The sequence below is a fragment of the Spinacia oleracea genome, chromosome 2 (assembly GCF_020520425.1).
Source record: "Spinacia oleracea cultivar Varoflay chromosome 2, BTI_SOV_V1, whole genome shotgun sequence".
Taxonomy (NCBI): Eukaryota; Viridiplantae; Streptophyta; class Magnoliopsida; order Caryophyllales; family Amaranthaceae; genus Spinacia; species Spinacia oleracea.
Window position 1 is genome coordinate 60,772,222 of NC_079488.1, and position 23,987 is coordinate 60,796,208.

General features: G+C 34.9%; 1 protein-coding gene and 1 long non-coding RNA gene across 3 annotated transcripts; both read left to right on the forward strand.

Moving 5' to 3' along the window:
- Positions 1-11,494: 11,494 nt before the first annotated feature.
- Positions 11,495-16,114, forward strand: LOC130467874 (uncharacterized). Of its 2 annotated transcripts, none has more exons than XM_056836859.1 (4): positions 11,495-11,844; positions 11,955-12,179; positions 12,698-12,761; positions 14,841-16,114. In XM_056836859.1, the coding sequence occupies exon 4, from the start codon at positions 14,848-14,850 to the stop codon at positions 15,466-15,468; it is 621 nt and encodes a 206-aa protein (XP_056692837.1). In that variant the 5' UTR covers positions 11,495-11,844; positions 11,955-12,179; positions 12,698-12,761; positions 14,841-14,847; the 3' UTR covers positions 15,469-16,114. The 2 variants fall into 2 exon arrangements, 1 of the variants encoding a protein (XP_056692837.1); XR_008927858.1 differs by lacking the exon at positions 14,841-16,114 and adding an exon at positions 13,781-14,077 and having other exon boundaries at positions 11,657-11,844.
- Positions 16,115-19,557: 3,443 nt separating this feature from the next.
- Positions 19,558-21,934, forward strand: LOC130467875 (uncharacterized). Its single transcript, XR_008927859.1, has 4 exons — positions 19,558-19,744; positions 19,855-20,079; positions 20,598-20,661; positions 21,681-21,934. It is a non-coding gene; the product is annotated as an uncharacterized lncRNA (long non-coding RNA).
- The last annotated feature ends 2,053 nt before the right edge of the window (positions 21,935-23,987 follow it).

Sequence of the window (23,987 nt, forward strand, 5' to 3'; positions counted from 1 at the left end):
CAAAGTAGTAGGTTTCACTGATTCACAATAAGACTCAATTTCATTATCATATATATATATATTCCTGCAATAAAAAATATATTAATTTCCCACAAGGTAAATGATTATTCTTGTGTTATTATGTGGACCCAAAACCAATAATTTTCTCCATAACTCTTTTTAGATACATAGAGACCTTTATTGTTCATATAGTGACTATAATAGGTTAAACACCAAAATTCTTAGACATAGTAACCATTTTTTGTTTCATAGTAACCCTATTTTTTAAAAGTAAATTGTGACATACAATCACATAATTCAAGCACAACATGTATCAGCGACACCAATTTGATATTTTTTCATAATCTTAATAAACATGCCAAAATAAATTAGGAACAAATTGTTGATTTTTTTAGGCATGGTCCAGAATAAATTTAGTGTTGGACCAGATCCACTTAAGAATTGTTGCAAAGTAAATTGTAAATGATGGTAAGATTTGGGTTTACTTAATTGCATGTAACTTAGATTATCTCCGTGACATTTCCAACCTTCAATGAATTAATTGATAAATTGATCATCATTGCTAATTCTAGTAATACTGTTCACATCTTGAGCAAGATTGTACTTGGTATTTGAATCCTGAATAAATATCTTTTATTTAAAATGATATTCAAATTTTCTGGAAACAAATCACTCTTATCATCTTGCAAAATAAAATTGCTTATGTAAGTAAAATAACTTAAGTATATGGTCACATGAGAATGCTTTATTCTCATAATTTTATAACTTATGTAGTCCTCCGTGATTATTAATATGAAGGGTTAATAAAATAACCGAAGGGTTAGTGTAAAGGTATGCTCGTATCACTCACGACATTAGTTGCTCCTCTCTCTCTCTCTCTCTCTCTCTCTCTCTCTCTCTCTCTCTCCTTTTTCTCTCTTCTCTCTCATCTTTTAAGGATTCAGTTTTCTTGGCCGTTTAGGCCGGAAGTATTCTAATTTCTTCAAAAATTAGACTATTTCCGACCCTTCTTCTTGCTTTTCATTGTTTTCTCTTCATGTTTTATCTTTGGTTTCTTTTCTGTTGATTTGTTCCCAATTTATTCTTGAGTTGTTCCCAATTTATTTGGGTTTTTCACAGAATTTTCTAGGTTATTGATTCTCATTCATGGATGGATTTTTTTTAGGGTTTCAATAATTGGGAAGGAGAATTGGATACATACAAGTTTAGGGTTTATCATCAACTCGTCGATCAGAACAATTCGGTGCGCTGATTGCGAAGGGCTCTACTTGGAAAGATGAGAAATCATCGAAAATCACTGCTCGTGTCAAGTTATAAGCGGTGGAGTATGAGATGTGCTTTAGGATGCAGAATAGTCATTGTTTTGATTGTAACAGTTATATATTTTGTTTGAATCTGTGGTATGCAGATATATTTTATCATTATATATGTCGTATGGCTGATTATTAATGTTATTGTTCTTCCCCGTCAAAAAATAAAATAAAATAACTGATTCCCTGACTTTCATAATTTTTTTTCATTTAGAAAATTTCAAAGATATAAAGAATAACTTTTTTTTTTATTATTCATTTAGATAATTTCAAAGATATAAAGAATACCTTTTATTATTATTATTATTATTATTATTATTATTATTATTATTATTATTATTATTATTATTATTATTATTATTATTATTATTATTATTATTATTATTATTATTATTATTATTATAAAGAAGCGATTACACAAAGTTGGATGGGAGCCTAGCCACTAATTGGGCTCCAACACCCTTATTCAAAGCAAAACACAAACGATGAAAAAGAAAAGAACGAATGTTAGCAGCAGCCGTGTTACTCTGAGCAACCCGTGAGATCCTAGCCATGAACTCGAGGGCATCACACCCTAGTTCTCCAAAGGTGGAGAAAGCAAAAGCGATAAAACCATATCCGTTGTCTATGCACTTCGTTTCATACTTCTTCTTCTTCTTCCTGGCAACAGCATTAGCAACAGCAACCCCAGGAGCAAAAGCATCAACTCCTGGCCCGGTGAATGGAGAGATACCTGTGACATCTAAGCATACATTTTTCCCTTTGTCCCAAGAGTAGACAAGAAGGTCTGCAGGACGGAGATCTCTCCCTTCCTCAGACAGAAATCCAAAAGGCACCTCCTTCTGCACAACAACCCCAGCCTGCGAACAGATATCCCCTAACACATCTCGAACCAAGTTATGGCGGAATTTCAGGCCAACATCAGTACCACAATGCACTGCGTGATCCCCGAAACGATCTATGACTTTCGAAGAGCAGCAAGGACAAGTAAAGTCAGGAGGGAACATAGGAATCGCAAGGCGATAACACAAAACACACCTGAATTGTCTTGGATGCATCGTCTTCCCTAACCCCTCAATAGGGAGGGCGCTCAAGAAGTCTAAGGAGTGCGCCGCTCGGTTGCTAATGAGTATAGCCTTTTCTCTGGAACTCGGGTTATGCTGTCCCATCATCTTTTTCTCTACCATATCAAAATACACTGTAGCCAACTTTTTCATAAACGGGGGGGCTGGTACCACACGGCAAAGATCGAGAGGATCGAAATGACACAAATCCCGAAAGCTATTTAAAGCTAAATCACAAGCGAGGCCCAAAACAGAGTCACCACCATGCCCAAGCAGTCTGTTCTGGAGACCAAGAGACTGGAGACGCGAGGCAACAAAAGCATATGCGGAAGAATCCTGCGCGGTGTAGACCCCGAAACCACCCAACCGAAAAGGTAAAGTGGCACACCGCCACTGCCAATCTCCAAAGCCCGCACCACCATCCACAATAATATCCTGAAGAACCCTCCTTAAGGCGAGATCAAAGGAAATAGGAGCAGACCCGAGCATATGCGGCGGACAAGTCCGTAAAGAGAAGTACAAACGACTAACCCCCACACAACACCGCAAAGAAGGAGCTCCGATTGATCGAGTATTATTATTATCATTATCATTATTATATTATTATTAGCATAATGCCTTATATTTGTATCCTTCATCCCTTATTACGGAGTACTCCATACTCACTATTCAATATTGCCATAAATTGATACTTCGTATATTAGTTACCTTTAATAGACTTTTATTTTAAATCAATTGTCAATATTCGAAGGATTTGAAAAACTTCTCGATCATATATAACAATTATGGACTTCCGCTTTCATCTATTACGGTAACGTATTCTGACCTTGTACTTGTCGTCCTTATATTTAATTTATTTTAAAAAGGCATTAATGTGCATACCACAAATAAATAATATATATTTAATAATAAAAAATAAAAAGATACTTCATACCTTGGGGGTGCAAATTTAACACGTAAGTTTTTAGCACCAAGACCTTTCTTTTAATTTCCTTCTTACTCATCTTTCTTCAATTCTTACAATTTTTGCATGAATTATAATATTTATTTTAAAAAGGCATTAATGTGCATACCAAAAATAAATAATATATATTTAATAATAAAAAATAAAAAGATACTTCATACCTTGGGGGTGCAAATTTAACACGTAAGTTTTTAGCATCAAGACCTTTCTTTTAATTTCCTTCTTACTCATATTTCTTCAATTCTTACAATTTTTGCATGAATTATATTGCCAATTGGTTTTAGTTTCGATACTGACAATTATAGCAAGTTCACATAAAAGCGTTCCTGGTGAATTTGTAAGTAAGAGTTATAATTTTACCAATCTAATATATAAAATAATCAATATTACTTGGGAGTTAGGATGTTGTAAAGTGGATAATTTGGAATCTAATACCTTAGTTTTCTCGAATATCTCCTCTAATTGTACTCTTTTAAACATTACCAAAAACTCATTAGATATAGAATGTGAATTTTATTTGACAAATGAGTGAGTTTTTATGAATGGCAATCATCCACATTAGCAATACTGCCAAAATATTTAAAAAGATAACGTTTAAGTATATAGTGCAAGTATATGCGATGTAATATATATATATTCGTATTTATATAATAATAATAATATAGGAATTGTAAAAAACACATAAAAAGTTATATTTTTTTTAATGCAATAACAGTTCAAATCATTCCATTTTAGCTATAGAAAATATGTAAATTAAAATCCTCCATCCCACGTCAATGAAAATATATATTCTCAAATCCTTCCATATATATATATATGATCACTTTACGTAGGGATGTTTTACGGACAAGTTTGTGGTACTTCTATGCCCAAGTTAATCAGAGTAATGGCACGGTCCCTATATATATTGTTAATTTGCTAAAATATGTATTTTTAAATTTTGATAAAAGTTGGTCATAGTATAAATGTTAAAATTTGTAATATTCTATGGAGAATTTATGAAGTATGGTAAATTATTTCTTTCCTCTAACGAAGATAAAAATATATGATATATACGATATAAAAATATACGATATATGGAGTATATGGTAAGTTCATATTTTTTTTATACTAAGTTGACAATGACAGGATATTTGTTTTTTCCGTAATTAATTTGTATTATATATTTTATGGGCAATATATGAATTATGGTAAATTATTTCATTCCTCTAATGAAGATAATAATATACCATATTGAACTATGGAGTATATGGTAAGTTCATAACTTTTTTAATACTAAGTTGACAATGACAAGATATTTTTTTCCGTAATTAACTTGTAGTATATTTCTACTATAATTAACTTTTATGAATTCAATAATATAATAAATTTAAAAAGTGGAGACAATTATTCTAGGAGCGACACGTGGACAGGGGATGAGGGAGGAACTTCTCTTTTAGTATAAGTATAGATTTTATTTTGTGAGGTTTGTGAGTATATATAACCTAGGGTATTAGGGTTTAGCATGCAAGGAGACTAATTTCATAAATTTTGTAAACTAAATCAGAAAATATACTTGTAGTTTTACTCATTAAAAACTTTATTTTAATTGTAAAATTATCTTAATTTATCAAAATAATTTATTAGAAAATACCCAAAAATTCGGGATATTACATTTTTTTGTGCTGTTGTGAATTTTGGTGGCTGTGCGAACAAATTAAGTGAATTTGAGTAAATGTTGTAAATTTATTTCAATTAGGTTTTAGACTTATAATTTCGTTACTCATAGCTGTCAATTTACTTTGAGCTTCAAGCCAAACTTCTGGATTTTTAATAATTGTATTTCTCTACAATGATAGAATTGCATTTTCAATCGATTTTTCGCTTGACTTTTGCTGTGAAATTCCCACGCATAAACCTGGAAGCTTATGAACTTGTTCATGTGATGACACAATCTGATAAGTAACTAAGTCACTCCTAAGTCCTAAAGTAAACTAAATATCTCTTAAAGTAAACTAAATCGGTCTTAAAGTAAACTAAATCGGTATATTTCACATTATCTCATGATACTATTGGTTCTTGAAGTAAATCATTGAGGCTCATAAGTAAATCATTGAGGCTTAGAAGTAAATCAATTAGGTCAAGAAGTAAATTCATGCAAAACTGTTACAGAAGCTTGTTCTAGCTAGTTCCTGCTTGTGTAGTCATTTGAGAGTGATGCAGGCTTAGATGTTGTTGTTGTTTACAATCTGTTGCTTTTTTAGCAGTTGGTTTTGGCTGGGTCTGACTGCAGGGTTCAGGTTCTAAGCTTGCAGTCTATCTAAGGGTGTTGCCATTGGGTTGTTGTTGTTGCCGGTTGTTAGTCGGTCAGGGGTTGCTATATTATAGACTTGAAGATTAATTAAACTAGCCTAAAAGTAAATATTCTAAATAAATATAAGAGTATGTACAACATCTCTTTTTCTCCTATGCTTTTGCTGCTGATGCTTGGCAGAGATTCATGAGGTTACTGAGAGTTTTGTGCAGGGATTCATTATATTAGGAAGTTTGTGCTTGATATTGAGGTTCTTAATGCTATCAGAGTTTGCAAGAGGAAATAAGTTAGCCTAATTTGATACTAATACATGCCTATTTTCTGATGTCTCGTATTGTTTTCTTGATTCTTTTTATTGTGAGTTGCTGCCTCTCTTGCTTCTTTTTTTGTTATTTTCTGGTCAACTATTTTAGAGTTCGACATTTTGATTTGTGTATTGGTTTCTGGTTTTGAGAACTTGTGAATAAATTAGCTAGATTAAAGACTGAAAGTAAATGAAAACTGTACAAAAGTAAATGATGTTATTGTATGCATTGCTACTGCATTTCAGCTGTTGTATTGTTGGTCAGACTGCAGGGTTCAGGTGTTAATTCACAGCATGCTTAGGGTGTTGTGATTAGTCTGTTGTTGTTGTCGGTTGTTAGTCATGTAGGGGGGTTGTTACTGCTAGTCATGTCTTTGTGGTTTGTTGCTTCTATATTCAACTTCACTTGGATGATAGAGGGTTGTGTATCATATCTTACATAATTTCTTTTTGTTAAAATTAAAAGTAGATAAAGAAATAATAAAAGTAAACAGAAGTGATTAAAAAGTAAATGAGAAAACTCCTTAGGAGTAGGTGCTGCTTAGAAATGATCATGAGATGTGAGGGAAATCAAGTGATTTTGATGTTTTAGCTAAGATCTTCTTCACAATATGCATATCATGTTGGTTTACTTATGGAAATATGGAATAGCAGAAGGTTCCTTTCCTTCATTTATGTATGCAAATGCAAGGAGGGCCTATCACTTATTTCAATTCTCCTTAAACCTATTAGCTCAAATGGTAGATCACTATATATGCAAATGCATAATGGATGTAGGTTCGATTCCTACATAGGTTGTTTCTAAAATAAACTAAAAAAAAAAAAACTCAAAAAGTAAATGAAAGAAACTCAAAAGTAAATCATAATAAAGCAAAAGTAAACCATAATAAATAAATAAAATAAATCAAAATATTTCTAAAATCCATGTACCGTTTGTATACATTAAAACATAAAAAAAAAAAAAAATTATAAAGATTTTTCCAAAAGGAAATAATAAAATACAAAAGTAAAGAAAATAAATGTTCTGCTTGTAATCCCCCGTAATTTTATTATATTTTATTTATATATTTTAACGTATATTTAATATATTTAAATGTAATTTACGAATTTTAGAAATGAATATGTAATTAAAATATAATTATGTTATTACATTTTGAATATTTTAATGATTTATGAAATCAAAATTGATTTTGAATTTTACGTAAACGAATTCGGATTTTGAAATCACGTTCTATTGAAATTAGAAAGCAAATCCTAACCATTTCGGATTCAGCAACCTAAATTCTACTCCTAGCCCAATTGGGCAAAGCCCAAACCAACAAAACCCAAAAACCACACTCCCTTCTCTTTTCCTCATTCACGTAAAAAAAAAAAAAAACAAACAAACCAAACCCTCCTCTCTCTTCCCTCCATACTCACGTGAAACAAAAAAGAAAGCAAAAAGAGGAAACCCTCCTCTCTCGTCCTCTCTTCCTCCACGCCGTCGCCGAGCCGCCCAACACTCCTCAGCCACCGGCGACCTCACCGGTAATCCTCTTCTTTTTTCGTCTTCCCTCTTTCCTTTCTTCCTCTGTTTTCGGTCCTTTCCTCCCCCTCGTTTTTTTTTCGTGCTTCCCTTAATGCCTTGCGTGTTCACAGCCCCGCTCGCGCAGCAGCCACCGCACGCACGCCGCCGTGCCCAGCCCCTCGTCGTGAGCCACCACCTACCATCCGGCCGAACCTCTCTCCTCTTTGGTTCTTGGTTATTTCTTAAACCCTAAGTAACTAATTATTTTAAATTAATTATAATTGTTAATTTAAATTATGTTATTGATATTAAATTCATAATTTTTATGGTTTGAACATGATTTTCAGATGTTGGTTGAGTTTATAAACGAATTAATTTCAAGTTTTGGTTGATTGAATTATAAGTTAGGGCTTATTATGATTTATTAATTTGAATTATGTTTCTTGAATTAAAGTGATGATTTTTGTAATTTAAATTATAAATTTCAGATTATGCAAATTATATAATAAAGTTATTAATTTTCAGATTATCAAATTACTTTGAAATATGAATTTTGATTGTTTAAAGTATGAAATTCAAGGTTTTTATGATTTTTAATCATGATAGGTTGAGTATGAATTATTGAATTGGTTGTTTTGAGATACTAGGAACGTAGATTGACCTTGGTGAAGCTTTTAAATGAATTGATATTGCTGAAAATTTAAAGTACGATGTTTGCAAAAAGTTTTCAACGAATTTCAATCACTAGTTCAATAATTATGATGCTAGGAAATCAAATGTTTAAGTTTTGATATTGGGGAAAGTTCTAAATATGTTTAGGATGCATTTAGAATGCTTTATTATGGTTGCCAATGATTAGAAATTGATTGGGATTACTTGTTGGATTGTTTAGGCGGAGAATTCTCTTCAGGCGACTTTTGAAAGTGTTAAAGTGGCCTATCAGTTTGTTTACACAAGGTACGTACATACCTGTGTGCTTCGAATGTGTGCTAATTGTTGAAACCATGTTGAATTTGTTGTTGAACTTGGCTATGTTGATATTATTGTTGAACTTGGTGATGTTGATATTATCGACGAACCTAGTCAGGTTGAAATTGCATGTTTAATACTGTTGGATGGACGTATTGAACCTATATTGCATTAAGAGAATTATAACATGTTAGTATGGATGATTGATGCAAACATGTTTGATTGGGAACACTAGATTACTTTGTATATGTTGATTCAGATCAGTTGATTGTTGTTCCCTTTTTAGCTTTTCACTACTTTATGAGGGCCGAGGACCTTGTTTAGTAAGTTGAAACTTTATACCCATATACAGGGTTGATCATGGTTAAAGGAAAGGTTGGGTAAATTGGAATGAGTCTTGATTGATGCCTTTATGATCACGTACTTAATTCTAAGATAAAAACAGTTGTGAACGAATGTGGATTATATGCCTTATGTGATTGTTGAGTCATAACAGAGTCTCAATTTGTAAATCATGTAAAGTGAAACTGAGTAACAATAGCTTTAGACTGTGCACGTCTAAAGTGACGGACAAACAGGAGTTGGGGTTCATGGTGGTAGCCCATGGCCTTTATCTCGGACCGGATTGATCACCGTGTCCTATTTTTATTCAAATGTTCCTCGATATCGCAGGTCTCTGAGGTTACGGAGTCGCGCCCGTACCTCGTCTTCCTTAGTGAAGGCTGTCGGACGGTCAACTCGGTCCATTGTCTATTTCAACTAAAATAATATTATTGCTAAAAGTCTAGCCTAGTCTAGTCTGGTCAAGTATGGTCGTCAAACTATCATGTTTTGTCTGCCTTTATTTGTGTTCATTAGTATCATGTTAGGGTTGTTCGTTTAATAGAATCATGTTAGGATTATTATTGATTTAGTATGTAGTACTCAGCTTTGCTGATTACGTGCTTTTGCTTGTGCATGTTGATCATGTGATGACCCAATCTTTGGTGAGCAGTCTCTAAGGATCAATAAGCATTTTCCATCTGCAGGTTTGAAGATGTTGCATCATTGGGATCGGGAATAGAGAGCTTGTATTTAGTTTTGATTTGCTAAGTTGACTTGGGTTGTTTAATTGAACTTTAAACTTGTCGTACTATTTATATTTCCTTATTTTCGTTGGTTGATTTTTGGGACTAAACCTGTAATCGATTATTTATAAACCTAAAGTTAGTTTTATGTTTTCCGCTGCAAAATTCTGAATAAGCCGTTACGTTTTCACACGGGCGATAATGCCTTGATAATTCTCTACGTTTTATATTAAAAGGTTATTTTAGAAAAGAAAGAATTGTCGGGTTGTTACAAAGTGGTATTTTTGAGCTAAAGGTTTTACTGACATTTCGTGTCTACCTTTTAAATTTTAGGCGCCTAACTAACTAATTAGTTACGCAAAAAGAATTTCATTGAATTAAACTACAACTAGTGAATAAATTGAAAGTTACTAGTTAGAAATGTTTGAATTTATTTTAAAATTAACTCTTGAATTACGTGCTTTGAAATACGTTATTGTTTATGTGACTTGATGTATTTCGTTTCTTTTTTAAATTAATATTTTCGTAAATTAAAAAAAATAAAAATAAATAAATAAATAAAATTTACTGCTGCTGCTACAGTACCGTGAAAAATATATATATATTGTATTTATTTATTAATTACTTGTCGTTTAAATAATTATTCGTTGAAACAAATTAATTCTTATAAATCATTCTCGTTTTATTCTTTTATGCTTCAATGTTTGATATACTATGTTTATTTTGAGAGATGGATAGCATAGGAAAGGGCATATAGAATAGGAACATTGTGTCTGCATTATGTCAACATGATTGCACTTTTGTGCCTGTTAACTGTCATGTGTTTCCTATGCTTTGCCATTAATACATATTCTCACTTATTGTGTATTGTGGGATCATACGGTAAGTGAGAGTACTAATTACTAACGTAGAAACTATGTTTAATTGTTATAGATCACTAATCATGTCTGGCATGGAAGAAAATAGAATAGGGAGCAACTCTAACCCTATTGTTCTGAGCGATGATGAAAATGAAATGGATTACGAGTCTGACATTAACAGTTACACCAGCCATGAACTTGTTCTGCGTCAAGTTTTAAGAGCAGGGGAACCTGATAGTGATGATGAAGCCCTTCGTGAATTTGATCGTGCTAGAGGGCAAACTAGGGTCGATATTTATCAAGCTGTTTTGAGGCTTGAAAGCGATTCGGAGCCTGAGTTTGAGCATGAATTTGGGTATGAGTTCGGACATGCATTTGAGTTTGAGTTCGAACATGAATTGGAGGTTGAGCCTGAGTTTGAGTCTGAGCCTGAACATGAACCTGAACCTGAGCCTGAGCCAGAGGAAGCTAATCATCAACTTCAAGGTCTACGAAGATCCTCTAGGCCAAGAAAGGAAGCTTATTATTTTGATATGGATGATGATGATGAACTTAAATATGAGTTATTCACCCTAGAAGGTTATAGCGAATCAAAGGACAAGTCTGATGATGTTTCCCTTTAGCTTTGCTTGCATATTTAGTTGTGTGTGAGAAAAATGTTGGACAATTCGCCCAACCACAGTTATGTTTATATCGTAGAACCTTTTACTTTATTTGAGAACAGGTGTGTTAATATTTAGGATGGTTTTTGACATTCTTCTGAGGAATAAAAGTTAGATTATTGACTATCTAAAGGATCAAAGTTTATTACGGGCACGTAAGGGGAATGTTTTCTTCTTTATTCTACCTTATTATTCGTGATGATTGAAGTTATTTCTTGCCTCTCAGTTGAATGTTTTGCATGATTGTTCAGTTCGTGTGCATTTTGAATGTTGATGTGATATTGCATTGCTAGAGGATAATATAAGTAAAGTTTTGAACCTGAATTAGAGTATATTTGTAATCCCCCGTAATTTTATACATTTTATTAATATATTTTAACGTATAGTTATTTATATTTTAATAGAATTTACGAATTTTAATAATAAATATATAATTAACGTATATTTATTTAAGTTAATTACATTTTAAATTTTTAACGATTTATGAAATCAAAATAATTTTAGAACTTTACATTGAAACAATTCGTTTTACGAAAACACGTTCGATTGACTTTGGAAAACAATCCTAACCGTTTTGGATTCAAACAAACTTAATTTTAATCCTAGCCCAAATTGGTGAAGCCCAAGATAGATAAACCCATAAGTCTTTCCTCTCATCTCCTTCAACTTCACGTGGAAAAGGAAAAAAAAACCCTCTAACCCACACCAAACAAGAAAAATCACGTATTGCTGTTTCACGTGAAATTTCTCAAACCTCCTCCTTGCTTCAGCTTCCCGGAACCTCTGCGCCGTCACCTTCGGCCGCCTAACCACCGTCGGCGTTCCTCCCTTCTCCGTCGTTCCGGTACTCCTTATCTCTTCTCCTCCTCTTATTCTTTCCTTATCTCTTTCGTTTCTTTTTCCCTCACTCGTTGGTTCTGTTGATTTGAACCGGTACCTACGCGCCGCTTGCAGCCGCGACCACCACCTCACGGCCTCCCTTGCCGCACCGCGCCGCCCAACTGTTGCAGCCTCCCTATTCTTCCTGTCACGCACGCAGTCGCAGCCCCTTGCTTGCACAACCACCTCGGCGTGACTACCTTCAACCACCACCATCAGCAAGCGTCGCCCAACCTCGGCGACCACCTGCACCGTCGTCGCGCAGCCCGCCGTCGGCCAGCTTCCCTCCTCTCTCCTTTGGTTAATTTCTAAATCCTTAAAACTAATTAATGCTTTAATTACGTTTTAATAATTTAATTTATGTGTCTTGAATTAAATTTATGATTTTTTTTTATTAAGTTATACATTTTCAGATTATATATTTCGCTTGATTTATAATTAAATTTGCAGATTATATAATTGGTTTGAAACGAGAATTCGAATTATTTAAAGCACGAATTTTAAGGTTTTAATATTTTAAATTCATGTTAGGATGATTATAAGTTATTGAATTATTATTTTTATGATTTTAAACATGCTAATTATGTTTTGGAGTAGTTTGAAATTAGTTATATTGCCGGAAATTTAAAGTACGATGTTTGCAAAGAGTTTTCAACGAATTTCAATCACTAATTCAATAATTTTTATGCTAGGAAATCAAATATTCAAGTTTTGTTATTGAAAAAGAATTCTAAATATGTTTAGGATGTAGTTAGAATGTGTTATTATAGCTGTGAACGATTAGAAGTTGATTGGGAATCCTTGTTGGTTGTTTTTAGGCGGAGAATTCTTTGTAGGCGACTTTTGAATTATTAAAGTGGTCTTGCAGTTTGTTTACACAAGGTACGTACATACCTGTGTGCTTGGAACGTGTGCTAATTGTTGAAACCATGTTGAATCTTGTTGTTGAACTTGGTTATGTTGATATTATTGTTGAACTTGGTGATGTTGATATTATGGACGAACTGGGTTATATTGAATGTGCATGTTTAATACTGTTGGACAAACTTATTGAACTTATCTTGCACTATAAGAACTGTAACATGTTAGTATGGATGTTTGATACAAACATGTTGGTTGGGAACACTAGATTATTCTATATGATTGGGTTGGATCAATTGGTTGTTGTTCCCTTTCTATCTTTTCACTACTTTATAAGGGCGGAGGACCTTGTTTAGTAAGTTGAAACTTTATGCCCATATACAGGGTTGCTCATGGTTAAAGGAAAGGTTGGTTAAGTTGGAATGAGTCTTGATTGATGCTTTTATGATCACTTACTTAATTCCAAGATAAAAACAGTTGTGAACAAATGTGAATTGTCTGTCTTATGTAATGGTTGAGTCATAACGGAATCTCAATTTGTAAATCATGTAAAGTGAAACTGAATAGCAATAGCTTTAGACTGTGCACGTCTGAAGTGACGGACAAACAGGAGTTGGGGTTCATGGTGGTAGCCCATGGCCTTTAATTCGGACCGGATTGATCACCGTGTCCTATTTTTATTTAAACGTTCCTCGATATCGCAGGTCACTGAGGTTACGGAGTCGCGCCCGTACCTCGTCTTCCTTAGTGAAGACTTCTGGATGGTCAACTCGGTCCATTGTCTATTTCAACTAAAATAATATTATGGTTATTAAGCCTAGCTTAGTCTAGTCAAGTATAATCGTCAATTTATTATGTTTTGTCTGTCCTTACTTATATTTATTAGTATCATGTTAGGGTTGTTGGTTTGGTAGTATCATGCTAGGATTGTTGTTGTTTTAGTATGTAGTACTCAGCTTTGCTGATTACGTGCTTTGTTTGTGTGTGTTGATCATGGCTATGCCTTATTGATCCTGTGATGACCCATCTTTGGTGAGCAGTCTCTAAGGATCAATAAGCGTTGCCCATCTACAGGTTTGAAGATGATGCATCATTGGGATCGGGATTAGAGAGCTTGTAGTTCTATTCGTTTAATTAAGTAATTTAATTTGTTAACTTGGATTTGAAATTTGTCGTACTATTCGTATTTCCTTATTTCAGTTAATTGGTTTTGGACCTAATATGTAATAAGATTACTTATGAACCTAAAAGTTAGTTTTATGTTTTCCGCTGCAAAATTCTGAATAAGCCGTACGTTTTCACACGGGCGATAATGCCTTGATAATTCTCTATGTTTTATATAAAAAGGTTATTTTAGAAAAGGGAGAATTGTCGGGGTGTTACAAAGTGGTATTTAGAAGCTAAGGTTTTACTTTAATAAAATTTTAGGCGCCTAACTATCTAGTTATTTAAAATAAATTTCTTAAAAATCGAGCTTCTACGTATTATAGTGTTCAAAAAAAATTGGTACTTTTTTTTGGGGGGCCGATTTCCTTTTATCTTGTTTGAAAGTATATGATATTTCTTATTTAAGTTCGAAATCAAATTATTATTCAAGTTAAAGTGATACTTTCGACATTTTTATTTTTCTTATTATTTATTATTCAAAAAAAAAAAAAAATGAGTACATTTTTTTAGTTGTTTCAAGAGTTAGAATTCGTTATAAGAAAATATAAATCTTTTTCGAATTAATAACTTTATTTTCTAATTTATTCGCTACGCATTTCCTTAATTTATTTTACTTTATTTATTTTATATTTTTATTTATGTTATTATATTAGCGTCCTTTTACCTTGTTATTTAAATTATTTCAATGCTTTAGCTTATGAGAGATGGGTAGTATAAGAAGGGCATATAAGATAGAATTATATGTGCATTAATGGCTAGTCAACGCTAGCATTAGAAATTGATTGTTATGAACGTTCGTGTACTAATTGTTTAAGTGTTACATTTAAATGTGCATAAAGAATTGTTTGCTTCCACCAAATTTATTGCGTTATTGAACTTTGTCTATGATTTGGTTGGAAAAACGTTAGTGAGACATGGAATTGTTTATTTCAGGAATAAAATGTTTCTTTCCAAGTACACCAACATAGGATCCTTCGAGAAACTTGATATAGAAACCCCAGATATTTACGTGAAGAAAATCATGTTTGGATGTGAATATTATGCTAAAGTTCAAGGGCAACCTATCTTAATGAGAAAGGATATCATAGCAGCTACTATCATTAATTGCTTACCTAACAAATTTCCATACCTAGAACTCAAGGAAAAGTTTAAAGACATGCATTCTGATAATGGAACTCCAAACCTGGCTAAATATGGGACTTGGGATGGTAGATGGAAATATGATTCAGAAATTCTGACCACCATTATTGAGGCGGCAGAAAGTGGGTTTAGAGACGGTAAAATCGTAGGGAGTCATGTTGGAGATGCAGTTACAGAAGAACCTATGGGAGTAAGTGTAAATAATGACCTAGAGGAAAATGATGTAGCCGTGGAGAGTGAGAATGTAGGTGTTGAGGCAGAGAATCCTAACCTAGTGGCTCATGAGCCAACCATTGAAATTTCTAGTGATTCAGATGCAGATCTCGAAAGTGAGCAGCAGGTGGCAAATGAGCCTAATCAAGATGAAGATATGGAAGAAGATGAAGACCCTGAGGAAGAGTTTGATGATCTTGAGATCTAAATTTCACTCCGCAAGTTTCAGGAGCAATGGATAGGCAAGAGGCCACAAATATTTTGAAGTCATAAATAGTTAATTTAACTCTTTTATGTTTTAGAGAATAAGTAGCGAAGCTACAATAGTTTAAAGTTAAAGTTTATTGAAGTTTGAAATGTTCTTTATTATTTTGAAGGATGTAATAAATCTTTATGGAGTTAGCAATAAAAGTTAAAGTTTTCAAGGAATTGTTCTTTATTCTATTTTGAGGATTCCATAATACCCCAACCTTTAGGTAACACGTCATGGATTAATTTTCCATTGGTTGCATACTCAGTGTGAATTGTGGATCAATTTAATTGCCACAATAATATTAAATGATTTGAGTACATAAAGGAAGTGAGGGCCAATCTAGACCCTCATGACCAATATGATTCAAAAGGTTATGCCCTATGTGCAGTGTGTGAATGTCTTTCGTGAATTATCGAGGATGATTATTTTTCAATGATTATTGCATCTTGTAGACGATCGTTGCACCTTCATAAACGATTGTCGTGCCTTCATAAATGATGTGTATTAATGTGAACATTGTTGGTTGAGGCGAACTTTATGGTCAATTCAAGTATTAAATTGTATGGGATAACGTATAGGTGATGTTTCAAACCTAAAGTAGAGTATACTAATTGCAGGTCGCGTTCTAGAATGGCCAACAATAATGACTTAGTTGTTGCTATTCGCCTCTTGGCGGAAAAGATGACCCCACCTTTTTAGAAAACCAGATTGGAGAGTTTGAGAAATTGTTTGGGGATTTGAATTGTTTTGAGAATATGAGAGTGGGTCAAGTTGTCATGTATTTGAAAGATGAAGCCGATTTACAGTGGAGAGAAATAGAGTTAGGCTTAGCGCTGCTGAAAGATTCAATTAGGATTCAATTGTTACTGCCTTAAGGGAAAGGTTTACCCTACCTTTTATGAGAAAGCAGAAAGTTTAGGAATTCATAAACATTAGTATGGGGAGCATGACCATCGATGAATACTATTGCAGATTTATAGCATGACCACCTTAGAATTAGGTGGGGAAACCTCTACATCTTTGGATTTTGTGTATGGGGGAGCGGCTCATATTTATGGGTTGCAGTCTAGAATGGACAAGAAAAATATTGTTGTTGGGGAGAAAAGAAAAGAGTTTAATGCTGGGGAAAACCAAGGAAATTTCAAGAGAAATATGAATGAAAATGGTAATGGGAGTGGTAACCAGGTAAAGTAGGGATTTAACCAGTCAGGAAATTAGGGTCGAAGCCTTTAGGGGCGTAGAACAACTAAGAGAACTTCCATAAGTCTGCTAATGAGAATAACAACCAGGATAAGGCTCCGGATAAACTATTCGTTGTGAGTAGAAGTGAAGCTGAACGTTTTGCAGATGTAGTTTATGGTACTTTTCTATTAACTCCGTGCCAGTTAAAACATTGTTTGATTCAGGGGCAACTTGCTCTTTTATTTCGTGCTCTATTGTTAAAAGTTGAAGTTAGTAGATTTCGAGGCGATTGATTTACCTGTTAGTCTACCTACTGGTGTAACCATAAAGTGTACCAAGTTGTTTAAGAACTTGCCTTTGAAGACAAAAGATTGTGTTTTTCCTTCTGATTTGATAAAGTTTAGTCTGAGGGACCTAGATGTAATTTCGGGGATGGACTAGCTAAGTGTGTACAAGGCTAAGGTAGATTGTGAAGTTCAGAAAGTAAGTTTAAGGAACCTTATTGGAAAATTGACCTCATATAGATGTTTTGAAAAGTCCAAGAACCTTTACTTATTTCCGTAATGCAAGTGAGGAAATTGATGAATAGGGAGTACGAACTATTTTCTGTAGTGTGTCAGAGGTGATTAAAGAAGTTAGTGACAATCGAGGATGTTGCCATTGTGAGTGGATTCATTGATGTGTTTCCGAGTGAAATTACAAGTATGTTACCTGTTAGAGCTTTTGAGTTCACTATAGACTTAGATCCTGAAACGACACCTATATCCAAAGCACCTTATAGCATGACACCTCCTGAAATGAGCGAATTAAGACACAATTGCAAGAGTTGTTTGTTAAGGAGAAAGATAAGAGTATGGAATCATGCATCGATTTTAGGGAGCTAAACACCATCAAGAACGAGTATCCTTTGCCTAGGATAGATGACATATTTGATCAATTGAATTGGGCGAGTGTGTTCTCAAAGTCTGATTTGTGTTGAAGTACCACCAATTGAGGATAGATGATAAGGGCCTATACCTCATTAGGACTCGTTATTGTCATTATGGGTTTAGAGTAATGTCTTTTGGGTTAACCAATGCACCTGCCATAAATATGGAATTGATGAATGAGATTTCCCACGAATTCCGAATTAAGTTTGTTATTATATTACTGATGGTATCCTGATTTATTCAAAGAATGCAAAAAAAGAGCATAATGAAATCTTGAGGATTACTTTGGAGACGCTTAGAAAGAATCTAGTTTTTTTTTTCTTAAATGAAGTATACAAATCTTGAAGTCATGTGTGTATAAGTGACACCAGTGGAAAAGTGAAGGATTATATTGATCGAAAACTACGTTACGTAAGGGAGTAACATTAAGAGGTGATTCGAGTGGTCCAGGATCGTTAGAAATTTGTTGTCTTGAAAAGAGGGGAATATATGAATTGGTGAAATACTAGAATTGAAGCCCAAGAGTTATACATCCATGAAAGGCGTAATGAGGTTCAGTAGAAAAGGAAAGTGGAGCAGAAGGAGTGTCTGTAGATCCTGCTAAGGTTCAAGCTGTGAGTGAGTGACCTACTCCAAAGAACGTGTCTAATGTTTGAAGTTTCCTAGGCCTATTTGACTATTATAGGAGGTTTCCGAGAGACTTTTCGAAGATAGCAAGACCAATGACCAATCTGATGAAAAAGGAATCAAAGTTTGAGTGAAGGGAGAAATTTGTGAAAGCTTTCCAGATTGTAAAAGAACATTTGACCCCCACACTCGTTGTCACGTCAGTTGAAACCTTACGAGACTAATTAACCTACTCATGACCTAAAGCTAGCTGTTATTGTGTTATATGCGAATATTCGGAGGCATTACCTTTATAGGGCAACATGTAAGATCCTTACCGAGCACAAAAGTCTGAAATTTTGGCAATAAGGTCCAGTTGAAGCTCGGGGACAACATTGAAAATGATACTGCTTTCCACCCTGTAACCGATGGTCAGCTTGAGAGCACTAACCAAACCATGGGAGATAAGTTGAGAGCATGTACTATTGACTTTAAAGAGAAGTTGGGAGATCATTTAGATTTGATTGAATTGTCGTGCATCGATAGTTACCATGCGAGCATTACGATGTCACATGTTGAGGCATTGTGTGGAAAAAGTGTAGAAGTCCATTGCTGGAATGATTTGAGTGAAAATATTGTATTGGGGACATAATTCGATGAAGTGGAAGTATCAAAAGTTATTCCCTGAGATGAGTTACGAGGGCGTAACTCGTTTTCTTTAAGGGGGTAGAATGCGATAGAAATTCGCGCTTTTTACCTACTTTTATAGCAATTTCATGCATTTTATGCTAATTATTAGCAACTTATACATGTTGGTGCAAAGTAAATAAATTCTCCGCATAAGAAAAAGGTGTTCATGAGTAACACAAGCATCTTTGAGTTGGCAAAAGAGTGCACAAGAGTGGCACAAAGTACTCCTACAGTAAGAATAAGTTGAAAACTTTTGAAAAATGTGTGAATTTTCGTGTCAAGTTTCGGGACGAAACTTCTTTTAAGAGGGGTAGATTGTAATCCCCCGTAATTTTATACATTTTATTAATATATTTTAACGTATAGTTATTTATATTTTAATAGAATTTACGAATTTTAATAATAAATATATAATTAACGTATATTTATTTAAGTTAATTACATTTTAAATTTTTAACGATTTATGAAATCAAAATAATTTTAGAACTTTACATTGAAACAATTCGTTTTACGAAAACACGTTCGATTGACTTTGGAAAACAATCCTAACCGTTTTGGATTCAAACAAACTTAATTTTAATCCTAGCCCAAATTGGTGAAGCCCAAGATAGATAAACCCATAAGTCTTTCCTCTCATCTCCTTCAACTTCACGTGGAAAAGGAAAAAAAAACCCTCTAACCCACACCAAACAAGAAAAATCACGTATTGCTGTTTCACGTGAAATTTCTCAAACCTCCTCCTTGCTTCAGCTTCCCGGAACCTCTGCGCCGTCACCTTCGGCCGCCTAACCACCGTCGGCGTTCCTCCCTTCTCCGTCGTTCCGGTACTCCTTATCTCTTCTCCTCCTCTTATTCTTTCCTTATCTCTTTCGTTTCTTTTTCCCTCACTCGTTGGTTCTGTTGATTTGAACCGGTACCTACGCGCCGCTTGCAGCCGCGACCACCACCTCACGGCCTCCCTTGCCGCACCGCGCCGCCCAACTGTTGCAGCCTCCCTATTCTTCCTGTCACGCACGCAGTCGCAGCCCCTTGCTTGCACAACCACCTCGGCGTGACTACCTTCAACCACCACCATCAGCAAGCGTCGCCCAACCTCGGCGACCACCTGCACCGTCGTCGCGCAGCCCGCCGTCGGCCAGCTTCCCTCCTCTCTCCTTTGGTTAATTTCTAAATCCTTAAAACTAATTAATGCTTTAATTACGTTTTAATAATTTAATTTATGTGTCTTGAATTAAATTTATGATTTTTTTTTATTAAGTTATACATTTTCAGATTATATATTTCGCTTGATTTATAATTAAATTTGCAGATTATATAATTGGTTTGAAACGAGAATTCGAATTATTTAAAGCACGAATTTTAAGGTTTTAATATTTTAAATTCATGTTAGGATGATTATAAGTTATTGAATTATTATTTTTATGATTTTAAACATGCTAATTATGTTTTGGAGTAGTTTGAAATTAGTTATATTGCCGGAAATTTAAAGTACGATGTTTGCAAAGAGTTTTCAACGAATTTCAATCACTAATTCAATAATTTTTATGCTAGGAAATCAAATATTCAAGTTTTGTTATTGAAAAAGAATTCTAAATATGTTTAGGATGTAGTTAGAATGTGTTATTATAGCTGTGAACGATTAGAAGTTGATTGGGAATCCTTGTTGGTTGTTTTTAGGCGGAGAATTCTTTGTAGGCGACTTTTGAATTATTAAAGTGGTCTTGCAGTTTGTTTACACAAGGTACGTACATACCTGTGTGCTTGGAACGTGTGCTAATTGTTGAAACCATGTTGAATCTTGTTGTTGAACTTGGTTATGTTGATATTATTGTTGAACTTGGTGATGTTGATATTATGGACGAACTGGGTTATATTGAATGTGCATGTTTAATACTGTTGGACAAACTTATTGAACTTATTTTGCACTATAAGAACTGTAACATGTTAGTATGGATGTTTGATACAAACATGTTGGTTGGGAACACTAGATTATTCTATATGATTGGGTTGGATCAATTGGTTGTTGTTCCCTTTCTATCTTTTCACTACTTTATAAGGGCGGAGGACCTTGTTTAGTAAGTTGAAACTTTATGCCCATATACAGGGTTGCTCATGGTTAAAGGAAAGGTTGGTTAAGTTGGAATGAGTCTTGATTGATGCTTTTATGATCACTTACTTAATTCCAAGATAAAAACAGTTGTGAACAAATGTGAATTGTCTGTCTTATGTAATGGTTGAGTCATAACGGAATCTCAATTTGTAAATCATGTAAAGTGAAACTGAATAGCAATAGCTTTAGACTGTGCACGTCTGAAGTGACGGACAAACAGGAGTTGGGGTTCATGGTGGTAGCCCATGGCCTTTAATTCGGACCGGATTGATCACCGTGTCCTATTTTTATTTAAACGTTCCTCGATATCGCAGGTCACTGAGGTTACGGAGTCGCGCCCGTACCTCGTCTTCCTTAGTGAAGACTTCTGGATGGTCAACTCGGTCCATTGTCTATTTCAACTAAAATAATATTATGGTTATTAAGCCTAGCTTAGTCTAGTCAAGTATAATCGTCAATTTATTATGTTTTGTCTGTCCTTACTTATATTTATTAGTATCATGTTAGGGTTGTTGGTTTGGTAGTATCATGCTAGGATTGTTGTTGTTTTAGTATGTAGTACTCAGCTTTGCTGATTACGTGCTTTGTTTGTGTGTGTTGATCATGGCTATGCCTTATTGATCCTGTGATGACCCATCTTTGGTGAGCAGTCTCTAAGGATCAATAAGCGTTGCCCATCTACAGGTTTGAAGATGATGCATCATTGGGATCGGGATTAGAGAGCTTGTAGTTCTATTCGTTTAATTAAGTGATTTAATTTGTTAACTTGGATTTGAAATTTGTCGTACTATTCGTATTTCCTTATTTCATTTAATTGGTTTTGGACCTAATATGTAATAAGATTACTTATGAACCTAAAAGTTAGTTTTATGTTTTCCGCTGCAAAATTCTGAATAAGCCGTACGTTTTCACACGGGCGATAATGCCTTGATAATTCTCTATGTTTTATATAAAAAGGTTATTTTAGAAAAGGGAGAATTGTCGGGGTGTTACAATATTAATTTCAGGTCGCGCTCTAGGATGGCCAATAATAGTGACCTAGCTGCTGCTATTCGCCTCTTGGCGGAAAAACTAACCCAGGAAAGAACTGAACGTCCCGATTCTGCAGGGGACATGTTTGAAAGGCTTGCGAAAGTTAAGCCACCATACTTTAAGGGGCAGGCAGACCCCACCTTCCTTGAAAACTGGATCAGGGAATTTGAGAAACTATTTGGGGAGGTAAACTGTCCTGAACATATGAAAGTAGGCCAAGCTGTCCTCTACCTGAAAGATGAGGCCGACCTTTGGTGGAGGGAAAATGGGACTAGACTAAGTGCTGCTGAGGGATTCAATTGGGATTCTTTTATTGTTGCTTTGAGGGGGAAGTTTTATCCTCCTTTTATGAGGAAACAGAAAGCCCAGGAGTTTATCAACCTTAGGATAGGGAAGATGACCATTGCTGAATACTACAGTAAGTTTATAGCTTTGTCGAGGTTTGCACCTGAGGTGGTAGCTACTGAGGAACTAAAGGCTCAGAGGTTTGAGCAGGGGTTAACCGATGAGATCCAACTGGGATTAGGCGGGGAAACCTTTACGTCCTTAGACATTGTGTATGGGAGAGCTGCTCATATTTATGGCCTGCAGACCAGGAGAGACAAGAAGAATGTTGTTGTTGGGGATAAAAGGAAAGAGTTTAATGCTGGGGGAAGTCAGGGGAACTTCAAAAGGAATAGAAATGGGAATGGTAATGGTAACGGTAATGGTAACGGTAATTTCCAGGGAAGAAACAACCAGGGGAATAACTATAACAACAGAAACCAAACTGACAGAGTGTACCACTGCAGGAGGTGCAAAAACAACCACCCTGGGAAGGATTGTAAAGGGGAATTGGTAATTTGCAACTATTGTTTTAAGAAGGGACATAGAGAGTTTGAGTGCTTCACAAAGCAGAAGAAAGAGCTGAATGGTAGTGGGAGTAGTACCAAGGGAAACCAGGGTTTAACCATTCGGGGAACCAAGGTTCGAAGCCTGCTGGGGCACCAAATAACCAGGGAAACCAAAACAAATCTGCCAATGGGAACAACAATAACAACAAGGCTCCCGGAAAGCTGTTCGTAATGAGTAGAAATGAAGCTGAACGTTCCGCAGATGTAGTTTCGGGTACTTTCTCTATCAACTCCTTACCTGTTAAAACATTGCTTGATTCAGGGGCGACATATTCTTTTATTTCGACCTCTATTGTTAAAAATTTGAAGTTAGTAGATTTTGAGGCAATTGATTTACCTGTTAGTATGCCTAATGGTGAAACAATAAGGTGTACGAAATTATTTAAGAACTTGCCTTTGAAGATAAAAGATTGCACTTTTCCATCTAATTTGATAGAATTTAGTTTGGGGGACCTAGATGTGATTCTGGGGATGGATTGGCTAAGCTTATACAAGGCCAGGATAGATTGCGAGATTCAGAAAGTAAGCCTGAAGAACCCTACTGGAAAACCAATATCATATAGACGTTTTGGGAAGACTAGGAACTTTGGGGTGATCTCCGCATTGCAAGTGAGGAAATTGATCAATAAAGGGTGCGAACTATTTTTCTGTAGTGTCCAAGTTGTGAGTAAGGAAGCTGGGGTAAATATAGAGGATGTCCCAATCGTAAGAGAATTCGTAGATGTATTTCCGGATGAGATCCCGGGCATGCCACCGGCTAGAGCCCTTGAGTTTACCATAGAGTTAAATCCCGGAACCGCACCTATATCCAAAGCACCTTATAGGATGGCACCCCCAGAAATGAGTGAGTTAAAGACACAATTGCAGGACTTGTTCGACAAGGGGTACATTAGGCCTTGTGCATCACCGTGGGGAGCTCCAGTACTGTTTGTCAAAAAGAAAGATGGGAGTATGCGGCTATGTATTGATTATAGGGAGTTGAACAACGTAACAATCAAAAACAAATATCCTTTGCCTAGGATAGATGACCTG

Coding starts and splice junctions, on each gene's coding strand:
- LOC130467874 (XM_056836859.1), top strand. CDS start 14,848: ATGTTTCTTTCCAAGTACACCAACATAGGATCCTTCGAGAAACTTGAT.